This window comes from Rhamphochromis sp. 'chilingali', assembly GCF_963969265.1.
Source record: "Rhamphochromis sp. 'chilingali' genome assembly, chromosome: 6".
Classification (NCBI taxonomy): domain Eukaryota; kingdom Metazoa; phylum Chordata; class Actinopteri; order Cichliformes; family Cichlidae; genus Rhamphochromis; species Rhamphochromis sp. 'chilingali'.
The window spans coordinates 24,340,660-24,356,313 of NC_137933.1; the positions used below are offsets into that span (position 1 = coordinate 24,340,660).

At 38.9% G+C, this 15,654-nt stretch overlaps 1 protein-coding gene across 6 annotated transcripts in view; it reads right to left on the reverse strand.

The window, feature by feature from the left end:
- tcf12 (transcription factor 12) overlaps positions 1–15,654 on the reverse strand; it is a 96,808-nt gene that overhangs the window by 69,505 nt on the left and 11,649 nt on the right. For all 6 annotated transcript variants that reach the window (XM_080884674.1, XM_080884673.1, XM_080884676.1 and 3 more), the window contains exons 4-5: positions 14,137–14,228; positions 3,577–3,679 (exon numbers count right to left, since the gene is read on the reverse strand). In XM_080884674.1, coding sequence (XP_080740800.1) covers positions 3,577–3,679; positions 14,137–14,228 — 195 coding nt within the window. The remainder of the gene's footprint in view (positions 1–3,576; positions 3,680–14,136; positions 14,229–15,654) is intronic.

Here is a 15,654-nt window from a genome sequence, read left to right on the forward strand (position 1 = left end):
TTTCCTGGCTTAAAATAGTTCATTTAACAGCTCAGAAACTGCTGCGAATGCCTTGAAGTTTACAGATCTACAACATATGCTCAGATTCAAGAAACTTCAGCAACACTGGAGTCCCTGTCTGAAGCCCTCATGCAAAAAACAACCCAGTTTCTCCAATGTTTCTCGGGTTTGTTGGGTTTTTCTGTATCTATGAAGCGCCTTGAGGCGACTTTTGTTGTGATTTGGTGCTATATAAATAGTGTTTATATAAAGGAGTTATACAGGAGGAATAAAAAAGAAAAGTCATGTCATGAATATCAGTAGAACAGTACAATTAATCTTGTCCTCAGCTTTACTGTTTTATTTATTTGATATACAGAATACAGTGTATAAATATAATATATATGAATACAAACATTTTACACACACACACACAAAATACACACATATCATTACAAAACATAAATACAAATAAAATAAAACAAACAGTAAAAAAAACAATTAATATTCGACTTCTAAGCTCTGTTAATAAAAGAATACAATATTTGGTGCTAGGGCTGCCACAAGCGATTATTTTGATAGTCGACTGGTCACCGATTTTTTTTGCGATTAGTCGACTAATCAGATCATGCATCCGTTGGACGTAAAATGTACAGCTTAAAACACCAGCATGCATCTGCTCTTATCTATCATTAGCTTACAGCTTTAAATTTTTAAGGTATGCTCCAACTAAAAATAAAGACAAGATGATAGTTTATTAAATTTTAATGAAATTTGCAGATTGTTTCAGTGGAGTTTAATAAACTCAGCCATCTGCACCTTGCTATCTAAAATATAACAGGACACTGGAGTATATTCTCGAGCATCTCATACTTCTGATAATCAGTTGTCTGCTTGACATTTATTCAGCGGTATAAAAACTATAACTTTAATCTCAGCCAAACCGATTTACTCAGGAACAAATAAAATACTGAAAAAAGCCAAACAATAACATTTTTAAGTTATCTAAGTGACTTATATATGTTTAACCTGAGTAGTGAAAGACGGCGGTGGGTTTGAAAACGATTTGCCGGGAGTCCGGTGTTCTCACGGCTCTAGTGAGCCTTGAACCCCGGCTAGCTATCGAGCTAGTGGGTAACAGACGTCTCTGAAAACATCGGAGCGCTTTTGAAAATACGTGGTGTCTTGATAAACTGAGCAGATATTTGAAGTTTACACAGCTACATTCTCACCTGAAAATATGTTAAACGTTTATTTTGTGACCCAGAAAGAATAATAAGAGTAATATTAAAACTAACTAGCTGCCGCCATTGTTGGAAACTGAGCAGGGCCGTGCTATGAATTCTGGGATAGGTTGGGCCATGAAGTATACACCCGACCCATCCTTCAAATCTGGGGAAATGAAGGACGCATTTCTCGGCCGCATTTGTCGGAGTCTTCGAATTTGTACAGGCTTCGTCGTGTTGCTGTAACGTAATCGGCCTACAAATGCGTTCACAGGAGGATGCGCTTACTGAATTCGGACACAGCTACGATACCGGACACTGCTTCTTCTTCTTCAGGGTTTAACGGCAGCTGGCATCCTTGTACATGCAGTGCTGCCATCTTCTGTTTCAGTCCATTATTACACTCTTAAATCCTACTACTTATTCCTGCGTCTTTTGGGATCTTACAAAGCTTCAAACGACGCGTCGACTATTAAATTAGTCATCGACGATTTTGAAAGTCAACGTAATCGTGACTAGTCGACTAATTGTGGCAGCCCTATTTGGTGCACAAATGAGTCTGCTGTGAGGAATGACACCTGTTATTTTAGCTTTAAGTGACAGGTTATCTTTTTCTCCAACTGTCGGTAGTGTTGCTGCATGTAGCAAGAGACTCCCAGCAGTTAACAGACATTTATGAAACTTGGTTAGCTAGCATTACCCAACATTCTGTTCTGTGGCATACAGTTAAAAACAGTTTCTCAAATTATGTTTATTATTATGCTATGATGTCTGCCCTTTTTAAGATGGTTTGTTGCGGGTTTTTAACTATGTTATTTTTTTTGCATCACATGATTAGAACATGAGTAAGAAGGGCACACATTATAATAGAGATCTCATCCAAATACACTCCACAGCACTCCTAATAGCCAAAAATACATTAAATATAAACCTGCACATAAGTCACAGTAGGCATTTTGTCTGTTCACTGGTGTTGTGGTACTTTTACTTTTCTTCAATCCCCCTCAAGTCTCCATTTTAACTGCATCTCAACCATTTAATCTCCAATGTATTATAGTGGCGTAAAAAGCCTAACTTCATGAAAATGATGTCACTGCACAAATATTTACAGCCCCAACCATATATTTCACTACTACATAGTTGTTCTATCCTGTGCATTAATGAGGAATAACCTTTCAGACATGGCTTAATGAGGGTGCTGAAAACTATAAATCTGCGCAGATATTACTTCTGGAAAAACAATTTAATAAGACCACAGTCATCCTGAATTCCCATCCTGAGATAAGCGCAGGCAATTCCAAGTTTACAATCATGTTGCCCAACTCTGACATATCATTGCGACAGATCACATCCATATTCTGAAGCTGGTGAGCACAATTACACACACACAGTGGCAATGGGTGGGGAAGCAGTCATGTGATCAATTGCAGGAAAGATAATAATTTGTTTCATTCAGTAGCGCCCTAACCGCTGTGCTTGGAAACCAGTCTCCAGGGCCATTACATAATGGGCTAAGCTGTAGTTAGCCATAAAACTGTCGAGTGGTTACACATCACAACGATGCCAGGCCAAAGAGCTGCACACAGCTTTTAACCGCTACAATAGCAGAGCATATTGTAAGCCAGTAACACTATGTCTTTTAAAAAGTGATGACAGAGAATTAAAACTCAAAGTACGATGTGTTTGGGGAAAGTGCGTCCACCTGCTTGTGATTAAATTGATGCTAATAATAGGAATGCAGAGTAAGTCACAAAAAAAAAACTTGGAGAATAAAAGCCAAGAAACACTACAGTAAAGGTCCAGAAATCTAACTAACTAGTAAAATGAAAGCCAAACAAATGCAAATAAATATATATCTTTTGTATGAGCAAACCAGATTGAGCTAAAGGAAACGCAGCACCTGAAAAATCCAAAGGCAAACACAGCAACAATCCCAAATGAACACAACTGTATGATCTACTTTCAGTTTAAAAGCTTGTTTCTGTTTCACAGTGGGGTCTTTGATACAACAGTCTGTTTAACCCTACACCCAAACAATACATAACTGTGCTGCTGCTGGAAGCTGCTGAGGGCGGTTTTGATGTCTAGGACACAGCTTCTTATGACGGAAACCTATACTGATGGTGTGACTCCTAGCCTGGGGGAGGGTCATCTCAGGAGGAGGAAGAGGGAGATGTGGAAAGGGGAGGGGGATTAAAGAGAGGAAATAAAGACATGAGGGGCGAGAAGAAAATTGTCCTGTAGCCTGCAAGCCTTTCAGTCCTGCTGCCTCCAGTAAATGATGTGCCTTAATCTCAATCAGTTTTTTTTAGGATGTCTTTCCACCACCAAAGGGCATATGAGGGTGAGTTGAAAGGAGTCACTTACTTACCCATTATGTTTGAGTTCATAAAAGGTGTTGGGGACAATCCTTCATGGGACACTAATCGACTGTCACTCAAATGATCGCTGTAATGAGGGCTGTCTGCGAAGCCCTGAGGGAAGAGATCAGAATATTAAGCACATTAGTAGGCAACTTTGATAATTGTGTGCTATAGCGTACTCCTAATTAGCAAGGCGAGAACACAATTGATGCCAATAAAATCTGCAAGAGAAGCCCAAAAATTTGAAAAGAAAGATGGTTCACATTAATAACACTGGTTCATATTTAAACCCCCAGTATCTGCCATAAAAAATACAAGAACTCTATAGATGTTTTAGTAACCTCTCATAACAAGCTGCTATGTGCATTGCATTTTGTGATCTACTGGAAATTACCATAGTAAGGAAGGCTACACGAAATCGGTCAAGAAGAGGATGTTTTAGTAGCTAGCAGAAAACTACTAGCTAAGTGGTAGTGAAACTGTAAAAAGTATCAAGTAAATTGGAAAAGTAGAACTTCTGAAGTAAAAACTGTATTACCTCTCAACAAATAGTTGGCATCCTCCATGTAAACTACATGCACCATTCAAATGCTACTGACCAAAGCAATCACAACAAGGCCTTTGGTCCAGCATCGCGTACTTCTTTACAACCAGTCTCACTTAACGACAAGTCTGGCACACATTTTTCCACTAGCAACCAGTGACAACCAAAAGGTCCCTGTAAGACTGAGGCCTTACTGGTCCTGGGCCATCAGGCTGTTATATTAACCCAAGAGATTTTATCATGTTTTACCATTATTTTATGTACAGGGTGGGCCATTTATATGGATACACCGTACTAACATGGGAATGGTTGGTGATATTAAAGTCCTGTTTGTGGCACATTAGTATATGTGAGGGGGCAAACTCCTCAAGATGGGTGGTGACCATGGTGGCCATTTAGAAGTCGGCCATCTTGGATACAACTTTTGTTTTTTCAATAGGAAGAGGGCCATGTAACACATCAAACTTATTGGTAATGTCACAAGAAAAACAATGGTGTGCTTGGTTTCAACATACCTTTATTCTTTCATGAGTTATTTACAAGTTTCTCTTTGTTCACAGCCATTGACATGTCGAAGAGGTTAACACGTGAGAAGCGGATCGAAAGTGTGTTGATATCTGGTGAACGCAGTAACCGGGTCATTGCAGCAGATTTCAATGCAAAACACCCTACGAGACCACCCATCTCCCATGCTACAGTTAGCAAACTGCTTGCTAAGTTTCATGAAACTGGTTCAGTGTTGGATTTGCCAAAATGTGGACACAAGAAAACTGTCACTAATGAAGAAACATCAGTGGCTGTCCTAGCTTCATTCAGCAAGAGCCCACAGCGTAGCACTCGCCGCATGTCACTGGAGAGTGGCATTAGTCGAACATCCCTTCGGCGGATATTAGCTACTCACAAATGGCACCCTTACAAACTCCAGCTACTGCAGCATCTCAACGAGGATGACCCAGATTGGCGCACAGAATTTGCAGAATGGGCAAAAAATTTGAACAGGACCCTCAGTTCACGCAGAAGATTTTCTTCAGTGATGAGGCAAACTTTTATGTGAATGGTGAAGTTAACAAACAAAACCACAGCTATTGGTCTGACACTAACCCACATTGGATGGATCCCTCCAAGACTGCTGGAACAACAAAAGTGATGGTTTGGTGTGGTATATGGGCTACAACGATAGTGGGTCCATTCTTCATCAATGGAAACCTCAAGGCCACTGGATATTTGAAATTGCTACATGATGATGTGTTTCCCTCTTTATGCACTGAAGCTGGCACGTTCCCTGAGTTTTTCCAGCAAGATGGTGCACTACCACATTATGGGTGCCAGGTCCGAGCTAGATGAACAGTTTCCTGGAAAGTGGATTGGTCATCGTGGGCCAGTTGAATGGCCCCCAAGGTCTCCCGATCTGACCCCCTTAGACTTTTATCTTTGGGGTCATCTGAAGGCAATTGTCTATGGTGTGAAGATACGAGATGTGCAGCACCTAAAACTACGGATAGTGGATGCCTGTGCTAGCATTTCTCCTGCAGTGTTGCTATCAGTGTGTGAAGAGTGGGAGAAGAGGGTTGCATTGACAATCCAACACAATGGGCAACACATTGAACACATTTTATAAGTGGTCAGAAACTTGTAAATAACTCATGAAAGAATAAAGTTACGTTGAAACCAAGCACACTACTGTTTTTCTTGTGACATTACCAATAAGTTTGATGTGTCACATGGCCCTCTTTCTATTGAAAAAACAAAAGTTGTATCCAAGATGGCCGACTTCTAAATGGCCACCATGGTCACCACCCATCTTGAGGAGTTTGCCCCCTCACATATACTAATGTGCCACAAACAGGACTTTGATATCACCAACCATTCCCATGTTATTATGGTGTATTCATATAAATGGCCCACCCTGTACAATAAAATATATCATGCAAACGGAATTCAAAACCAAACTCTTTAACCCTCTAACACCAAGTGTGTCATATATGATACATACTTTTTTTCCCCTCGCCTAAAAATAAGAAAACATAAGAATTTGCACAATAAATTTTTAAGCAATAAATTGCACATAAATGTCAGATATAGCAAAAATTATACAAATGAAAATTCATACATGGAACTTCATATTTCCTCTCTTGTCTTTTTATTTGATTCAAGTTTCAATAAATACTCCAGTGTTGATGGGGGGGGGGTTGGCAATTATTTCTTAGTTCAGGCTTTACATGGTTAAAACAGGTCTCCAAATTCCACAAACAGGCCACCGACTTTCTCAGTATAAGAATTCTGTGCTGTCATCTTAAACCCAACAACTCTTTACCTTAAATGTATCTATAGTTCTATAAAATCAAAACGTATAAATCCAGTTTCTTAAAGTATTCTGTCTTATTCAGTCGTTTTGTGCAAGTCATAAAAGGTCTGTATACCATTTCATGCTTGCAGATGGTGTTGTTTAACAGAAGAGGAAGAAACACAGAGATGCAATCCTTCACCATTTCCAGGTACCTGCAGCTTAAAAAAATTGCCTTTTTTTCTCCTGCAGCTTAACAGTGCCTTTTCATGACAGTTATCAGCTTCAGGAGCTCAGGTCTAAATATCGGTCACAGTATGGTTTTTGAAAACTTGGGGTCCCATGTAATAAAAGATGCTTCGTTACAGTGCTAATCCCAAGTCCTGTGAAAATCCTCCTGTGCTCCAGTAAAATACATCTTCCCAAACTACATTAACTCCCACCAGAGGGACCGAGCAGCAGTGGGCTTGCATTTGTATGGAGCTATTTTCACCAACTCATACCCATTGCATTCAACATACAGTTTAAAAAAAAAAAAAGAAGTAAATCTTATTATCCATCTTTTCTTGTGAGTGGATGGTGATGGAGTAATTTCAAAGGCAGTGGAGTGTTGTGCTGTGTCGAGGGAATCCTCAGAGATTCCCTATTGTGCTCCTGCCAGGCCGCGCTCACTGTTAATCACACCATGAACCGACTCAATAACAACAACAGCCCTGTGAGAAGCTCTAGCACACATACACAGACTTACACATACGGAAAGCATTCCTTCTCATATACAAGTAAAAAGCATCAACCTGACCACTCTCTGCAAGGTTGCTGACCAAACTATGAAATACTGAGCTATGGTCAGCAGACAGTGAAAACAATGGTTAAACAACAAAAATAGATTCTAATCATAAACATAAACATAAAACCATATGAAAAGCTCTACTTTTTTCTTCCTTTTTAAAATTTGTGCAAATATCAAGAAGAAGAAAAAATGTGTGGTTTCACAGAGACTTATAGGTTGAACTATTTCTTGGCTGGGAACACACCAACTTTCAACAGTCTCTGCTTGTTGCCTGGCAAAAACTGCTCATGGCCAGAAAACAATCTGACAAAAGTTGATATCAGACCAAATTGCCAGCTCGTTAAAATTGTTTTCATCCTCAGTCTTACTGCATCTACTCCAAACAGTTTCCAGGGGAGAGGGGATTTGGTTTTCCCTCGTTGATCACTAGAGACCAATATATCTGCCTGAATCTAACATGAGGTTAAGTCACTATGCCAACATACTAGTTTAGCCAGGACTTTAAAAGTGTGGCAAAGAAAAAAACAGTTCAGTAGCCATGCCTCATGGGTGAAGAAAATAAGTGAGCACTGGCAATTTAAAATTTCACTTCACGAGCACTTAGCTTGGCAACAAGTAGCAAATTGTACTTCCACTAATGGCCATTTGAGGCTGGCTTCAAAAGCGAGCTATTCCCCACAGACTCTCTGACTAAAATGCCAAACTTCAGCTATGAAACAAACACGTTTAGAGCCTGATACAAACAAATAAGTTTTAAGGTTTTAAGGATAGATTCCCCCCTTCGTAACAACTGCAACAAATCCATTTGGATTTTATGAAGAAGTGAAGTTAATGAAGACATTATGATGTCCAATATTTGGAATCACTGAGCTGGACCTCTCACTAACGCCTGCCTTGTTGGCGTCTTTTTAATTTAATTAAAAAGACAAACAATAAGGCCAGCTGTGAGGCACAGCATAAGCAAGAAGTTTATGCTCGAGTTTTGCTGAATGAAATTCTAGTTTGTTTTTGTTTGTAAGTTATATGAATGCAAGGTGCACCCATAAACAACTCCAGGAGGGGCCAGTGGATGATGACAGGACTACATCCATATTTTATATACATTCTATGACTGACAGTAGTGTTAATCCTGCCCATGATGCTGACTGGGAATTTGTTGCTTACTTTTCCACTGAAAACTTGCAGTTTTATGTCCAACCACCTAAGGAATGAGTCTCATGGAGCAGATGGATTTAAAGGTCTGAAGCCAAGCCAAACCTGACACAAAATTTAATGTAAAATTTCAATTTTTTTGTTGTTAAAATTCACAACATTTTACTAAACTTTAGAGCAATATCCCCCTGTTTTCACCCTTAAAGGTGAAAAGATATCTTTAACATACAGTGTTGTACAAACCTTTGCATTCAACTCCATACAGTGTATATATGTATATACATTTAAAAAATATTCATGTATGTATGTATGTATGTAGGTATATAGGTAGGTAGGTAGGTAGGTAGGTAGGTAGGTAGGTAGGTAGAGAGAGAGTTATATATTTATATATATTTGACTCTACACAGGAAAGTTAAGCAAAATATCAAACTGAAAAGCACTTCCTTTCAGTTTTATAATTGCAAAGCAGGAAGAGACCATCAGGGTCAGTCAGCAGTGCAGGAAAAAGAAGTAGGAGGGTAACGGTCAATCCAAGCTTAGTGCATGTTTCTACATTCATCTGCGTGTTCACACTGGGACTGTTAGATCGTCAATCAAAGGTCCCTCATCATTCCCAAACACTGGTGGCCTACATCCATCCAAGACACTAACACACGCTGTCATTGTGCCACAGGGCCACGTTAGCACTGGTGGCTAAATAACTGTCAGATCACTGTGGCAGCGTACAGGCCGGAGCCCATGCCTCATTCCCCAGTCGCTCGCCACAGCGTTTAAAGAGTCATCTCTTCCACACTCTGTGTTGCATCCCAGGTGAACATGTGGCTGCATGTGGCAGCTTGGGAAGTAATGATATGGTCATGATGGATGCGTGTGGGGTCGAGTATCAAGTTGGGGCAGGGCACTAGGGAAGTGGGGGTTGTTGTGTAGTGGCGGTGGGCACAGCCCTGCCTGTCAGACCGCCAGCCTACAGCCACAGCTGCCCAGGATACATCGAATGGCTGGGAGCCAAGGTCAGCACGCCAGGGCTCGGGACTGTTCACAGTCGACTGGTCACACACTCGTAGCAGCAGCTCAAACAAGCTCAGGGACAACACTGAATTCCCTTTGTAACACACTGAAAGATGAAGCACTCAGATTTTTTTCCACGAGCCTTGGACAGATACAATGAACAGAGAAAAACTGGGAAATCTTAGAAAGTAAGTCTTGTTTTTAATTTAGTTATTTGATACTAATTTAATAAGTTCTATAAATTACACTGAATCAAATCTCCAAAGTTTCACCTGAGATAAGAACAATCCAAGAGTCTGTTCTACTGTTCTGTCTCTGCCTAAAAAAATTCAGGAAAAAGGGGAAAACAGCAAGATTTCTGCAGCTCAATTTAAAAATCTCATCTTCTGTAAAGATGCAGAAATATATAAATGATGGTTTAATTGCAAATAGATTTTTAAAAGTTTATCTTAGTGGAACAGCTTCTATAAATTGCCTATGCAAATGTCAGGCTCTTGCTGGGATAGGTGATTCAGCAAATGGAACTCCGTAAACAGATGTATTTGAATTATATTATCCAGAAATCTCAGTCTTTACACAATATCTTTCACTAGATGGTTTGTAAATGCAAAGTTGGCAATCACAGAAATCCGAGTTACTCTAACTTTTACTGGCACCACCTGATTTTAATATCGGCCTGTTTTGGTTATGGTCTGTCCTGAGTGCTCAGGTTCAAGAAAAGACATTGACAAGTTAGTAATTCCCATCATCACAACAATACTCCCTTACTAATGCTTATAATTAATGATTACAATTAGGTTAAATTAGCCAAGATTATTCACTTTGTCTGTCTCTTGTGTGCAAATTTATATTAAGTTAAAAAACAAGGCTAGAAAATTGGTTACAGGAAACGTAAGACAGATTAGTTCTAAATGGAAAAATGGATCTGAAACAAACAAATTAAATGTTCCATTTATGAAAATAACAATGTTAATATTTAGCCTGTCTACAAATTTGCATCATACATCATATCCATTTCCACTGCAGGTGCCTCATTATTTTAAAGCTTTCATTTAGGTAAATTTAAGCAAAACACTATGCTAATCAATCATTATTTAGCTGTTATCGATTACAAAGCACATGAACACTATGGCTTCTTCAGTGAGTTCAGTACTGCCACACACAGTCATTTATTTAGTAGTGCTGGGGTTATTACTTCAGCCATGCTGTGTTCAGACTTTGGTTGCTGTGGTTTCCTTTGCCTGCCTGGCCAAGAACAGTGTTATGGTTTACCTACTAACAGCCCACCATTACTGAGACTCCTGTAGTGACGTCTGGTAAGGGCTTGTGGTCAGGGCTGCTGTTTAAAATGTAAATTAAAGCAGTGTTCTCGTAGCTATGCCGTGCAACAAGCACATATATCATGACATGAGGAGATTTTGCTGTGATATTAATATTTAGTGCAGTTATGCCTCAAAGTGGACCGTTATGCTCATGTGTGCCCCTATATTTTTATTCTTTCATTCTACTACAGTAGCTTTCCATGATTTCAAGTTTAAAATATTCCCTATTTTACCTTATAATTTTTCTTTGCTGCACCTGTTTAGTTCATTCACTGTCTGAAACAAGCTTTTTTAGTTCAACACTCTTTAAGCCAACATTGTGCTGCACCTTGTTAACATTAAGTTTCAATAGCAGCCTTTGGTGCCTGAGATGACCATGATATGGTTCAGTCATTCAACAGTAAAAACCTACAGCAACCTCCTTGTGACAGGAAAAATCAGTTGGCTGCCCTGTGACCGCACTGAATGCTTACTGCACATGCAACACCCTTAACCTCAGGGTGACCACTTTTGATCACAAAGTGATTGCACAATACGTAGCAAAGTGTCTCCAAAAAGTCATGGTCTGACTTGGACTGCACGCAATCACTCACAGATGAGTGGCGCTTTATAAGTAACCACTGTCTAATTTATAAACATAGATGGACTGCCAGCACACTGTAATCAATCTTAGTCAGTCTGTGCCAGTGAGCTTAAGTCATCTGCAATGAATCTCTTTGCAGTGGGGACCCAACTCAACTGGTTGGCAACTGGTTGAAAGGTTATGTTCTCTATTCTATATGAGGTTCTAACAGGACCAGAAGTGGTTAATAATTGAATCTCTTTTTAATGTGAATTTCTGGGAATATAGACAGCAGGCATCAGTCTTGTCGTGTCTTGATGTACCAAAATCAATGAAAGACAGCAACAGACACCTCTCTTTACTCACCATTTCTTTATATAGCACTCTGCATTTAATCATTAGTTAGTGTTGATCATTTCCCTAAATCCCTCGTTTTGCACAGTGTTGATGGGAGCCATATCTTTGGTCAGGTGATAAGTGATAGCCTCCGTAATTTCTTTGTGCCTGCGGGAGTTCGACGGGTATAGGGAAGCGCTGCATAAGGTTCCCGTTATTGGTGTTTGGGTGGTTGACCGGGACGGATTTTCTCCTGTCACTTTCTCGTCATCCCTGACGTGCTCTCCGTTGTTTTTTCCCTGCTAATTTTAGCATCACACGGCACAGCTTCTGTATCACGTGGTATAAGGCTCCGCCCTTGTCATTTGTTGAGCAGGAAGAGTGAGCGCTTGTTTTCATGCAGATTACGTCCCGGATCAAAATGCGGTACAATCGTCGTCGTCTTTTTTTTCTTTTTTTTTTTAAATCGTTGTCATTTGGAAATGAGATCGCACATAAGTATGAATCGAGATCGCGATTTTCTAACGATTAAACGTGCAGCCCTAACTGATGATGTATTTATTATTTTCTTTAGGCTTTGGTTTTGTGAAATTTTTTGTTATTCGTTTTTAATTCAGTTCTTTCCTTTTATTTAGTTATTTCATGAGTATTTTTCTTGCGGTAAATAATAATAACAAAAAAACTTTTTTTTTAAATATGCAGCTTTTCTTTGAATCTAATTAGGTCACCTTTCAGATGGTCAACAATGTTTGCGAGCAGACATCAAAACTATGTGAACTGTATTAAAAAAAAATCTCAAAATACATTATTCATTGAAAAACCTGAAACTGTCTGGACAGATTACTATAGTCTATTGAGCTTTACAAGAAAAGCCACTTCTTTCCTAAACCAGCATATGCGGGATATAATATTCTATAGGGTATATAAATCAAATCTGTAAGGTACGTACGCAGCTGTGTGTGAGTGTTGACATGCACGCCTTATGGAGGTGCAAACAGCTGTCTGCTGGCTGATGGTGTGCCTTGTAATGTCAGAATCACTCATTTATATGCACCTGGAGCAAAGATATCTCAAGCGTCTCAGTCTTATAATTCAAATCAAGCTGCCTATGTTACCATAGCCTGTAGATGTTCATTCGGGAAGGGCACAGAGAAATAAACAAGGTAACGCAGCTCGAGTGGCTCTGACATTTAACTGAATTCTAATAGAAAGTGACAGGAGATTGACATTAAATGAAATTCATACAGGGCATCTAGAACAACCAATGTGTGAGGGACAAACAAACGGGAAGAGCTGTTCACACTTGCTCACACAAACAGTGAGATGTTCTCACTTAAACAAAGAGATACAGTTTCACATGGAAATGAACATGCACACATCTTGTTCATTATTTTACAAATGAACTACACTTGAGAATATTTTGAAGATACGATTTACAGTGGATTAGGTCATCACAAATAAAGCTACATGACCTTTAAAATTTTTTAATTCCATGACATATCATGTTAATTTACACTCCTTAAAGTGACAAATTTAAACAAATTTCTCATTTCTACTTCACACAGGCCTGAGATCATAGGCTAAATTGTACTGAACTAACTGTGCATAGTGCAGGGTAGCAGAGTGCTGGATATCAGCAGATATTAGTTATGGACAGAATGAAGAAAATAACTAAAAATATTGTTTTCTGTAAATATCTTCGGATATGCATCCATGAATAAGTTGATCCTTTAATTTTAAAGTCCACCATTTGCCATGATTTAAAAAAGGACTAACATTAAACATTTACATTTACAGACAGGCTGATTGGCCTGCGGAGATGATCACAAACCATATTTTCCTGCAATGCAGCTTATAACATAATAAACATAATATTGTCTTGTTTTCATGGAGAGTAAAGTTTTTAAATGTACGGCAAAAAGCACCTGCTTATTCTGAAGCTCAGTTTTCTGACTGAATCAGTGGATCAACAGATAAAAATCTTGCAACTATTTTGGTAACAGATTAATCCTTGGCATTTTACATTCTCAAATTAGATTATTTTGCCTGCATTTCTCTGTTTTATATGATTTAAAAATAAGTATATTTTGTTCAATTAACCAACAAAAGGAGAAACAAACCCATATTTAATTTAACATGCGGATATTTTCACTACTCTCAGTATTAGACACTCAAACTGCCGATTTAGTTTTGCAAAATCGTGACAGGGTATTTTTTTTAATCTTTCATTTATATCTTTAATTTAGTCATCTACTTTCTGACAGGGATTGGATTATTTTATCAATCCCTTTATCAAAAAGACCTTGCCTCATTGTGGAAATGAATAACAAGCACCATTTAAATATAGCCTGAACTGAAATATTTTTTAAACTAAAAGGAAGCTCAAGAATAACACCAGATTCCAGTGTTTTCTAACCTTTGCTGGTCCCGTCTGTCACACAAATACATGTCTATCATAGGTCCAACAGCAACAATGGTGCTGGGATAAGGTCTTTGTTATAGTAAGTGTTAAACGATGTGCTGTGGAGCAGAAAGGTCACTCAGGAGCATTATCGTGTGGGTCATCTTACCCGTGAGGACTCATAAGAAGGACTGGACTCATAGGAAGGACTGGACTCGCCACCTGGGGTCCAAGATGCTTGGGTGGTCCGCTCATCCATACCTGTCAGAAACAGAGAGCACAACTCAGTCAGAAAGTCACGATTACCCTCACAGTTCAGTGTACCCGTACCACATGTACCTGTGTCTTCACTCAAACAACACCGGTTTATTTAGTGTCCCTGTGGTTGTGTTTAACACGACATCTTCTGTTTATAACTCACTGTATATAATGACCCTTATATTTATATTTGCTTTTGTAATCTTTTTAACTATAAAAAAATGTTTCTTACACATCTGTTCTGGCATGGCTAGAACATTGGAAATGTGTGGAAAATATATGAACCTTTTTTTAACATTAAAGGCTTTGATTTCTTACAGATTTGCTGGCAAATTTTTTTTCATAATTACGAATCTGTTTTTGGGAATTTTCAGACATTTCAATTATGTAAAGAGTTTGTGTGTTTCCGCACGGAATATTTATTTTGTAAGTAGCAAAAGACAAGCACGAGAACAATCTATATAAATCTGTGTTTGTCCAATTTACGTTTCTAACTTTTTTTTTGGTATAAAAGTTATTATAATCCATAATGAATTAGATTACATTAGAATATGTTTTACAGATAAAGGAAAGAGTTCACGTGTGAACTAATAATATATCCAACTAATCGTACTATAACAAATTAAATTTCTGTGTCTCTGTTTGCCTGTGAATTCCTTCCACAAGATTGACACCTAATGAACCAAATTTGGCACATAGGTACATCACACAGATATAACTTTTATCCATGTGACATGATGCTATCATGTTGCCTGGCAACCACCTACCAGGACTAAAATGACCCATGTGCAGCGTTCATGCACTTACAACACCTTATAAAAGCATTGTATAATTTTTATTTCACAACAATAATATCCTACTCAGCAAATATCGAATGTAACTGTTTTTCACATTTTCCAATGGCAATGTTTAAATCATTAACATTACAGTATAACATCTGACAATTAAATACATTATACTATATATCCATCCATCCATTCGCTTCCGCTTATCCTTTTCAGGGTCGCAGGGGGCGCTGGAGCCCATCCCAGCTGTCATAGGACGAGAGGCAGGGTACACCCTGGACAGGTCGCCAGTCTGTCGCAGGGCCAACACACAGGGACAGACAACCATTCACACTCACATTCATTCGCACATTCACACCTAGTGACAATTTGGATTATCCAATTAACCTATCCCCACAAGCTGCATGTCTTTGGACGGTGGGAGGAAGCCGGAGTACCCGGAGAGAACCCACGCAAACACGGGGAGAACATGCAAACTCCACACAGAAAGACCCCGGCCTGATGTTGGAATTGAACTCAGGACCTTCTTGCTGTGCGGCAACAGTGCTAACCACCGTGCCATCGTGCTGCCCTATATTATATATAATATACTATATATAAAATATATAATATATATAATATAGTATGACTCCTATATCTACCTA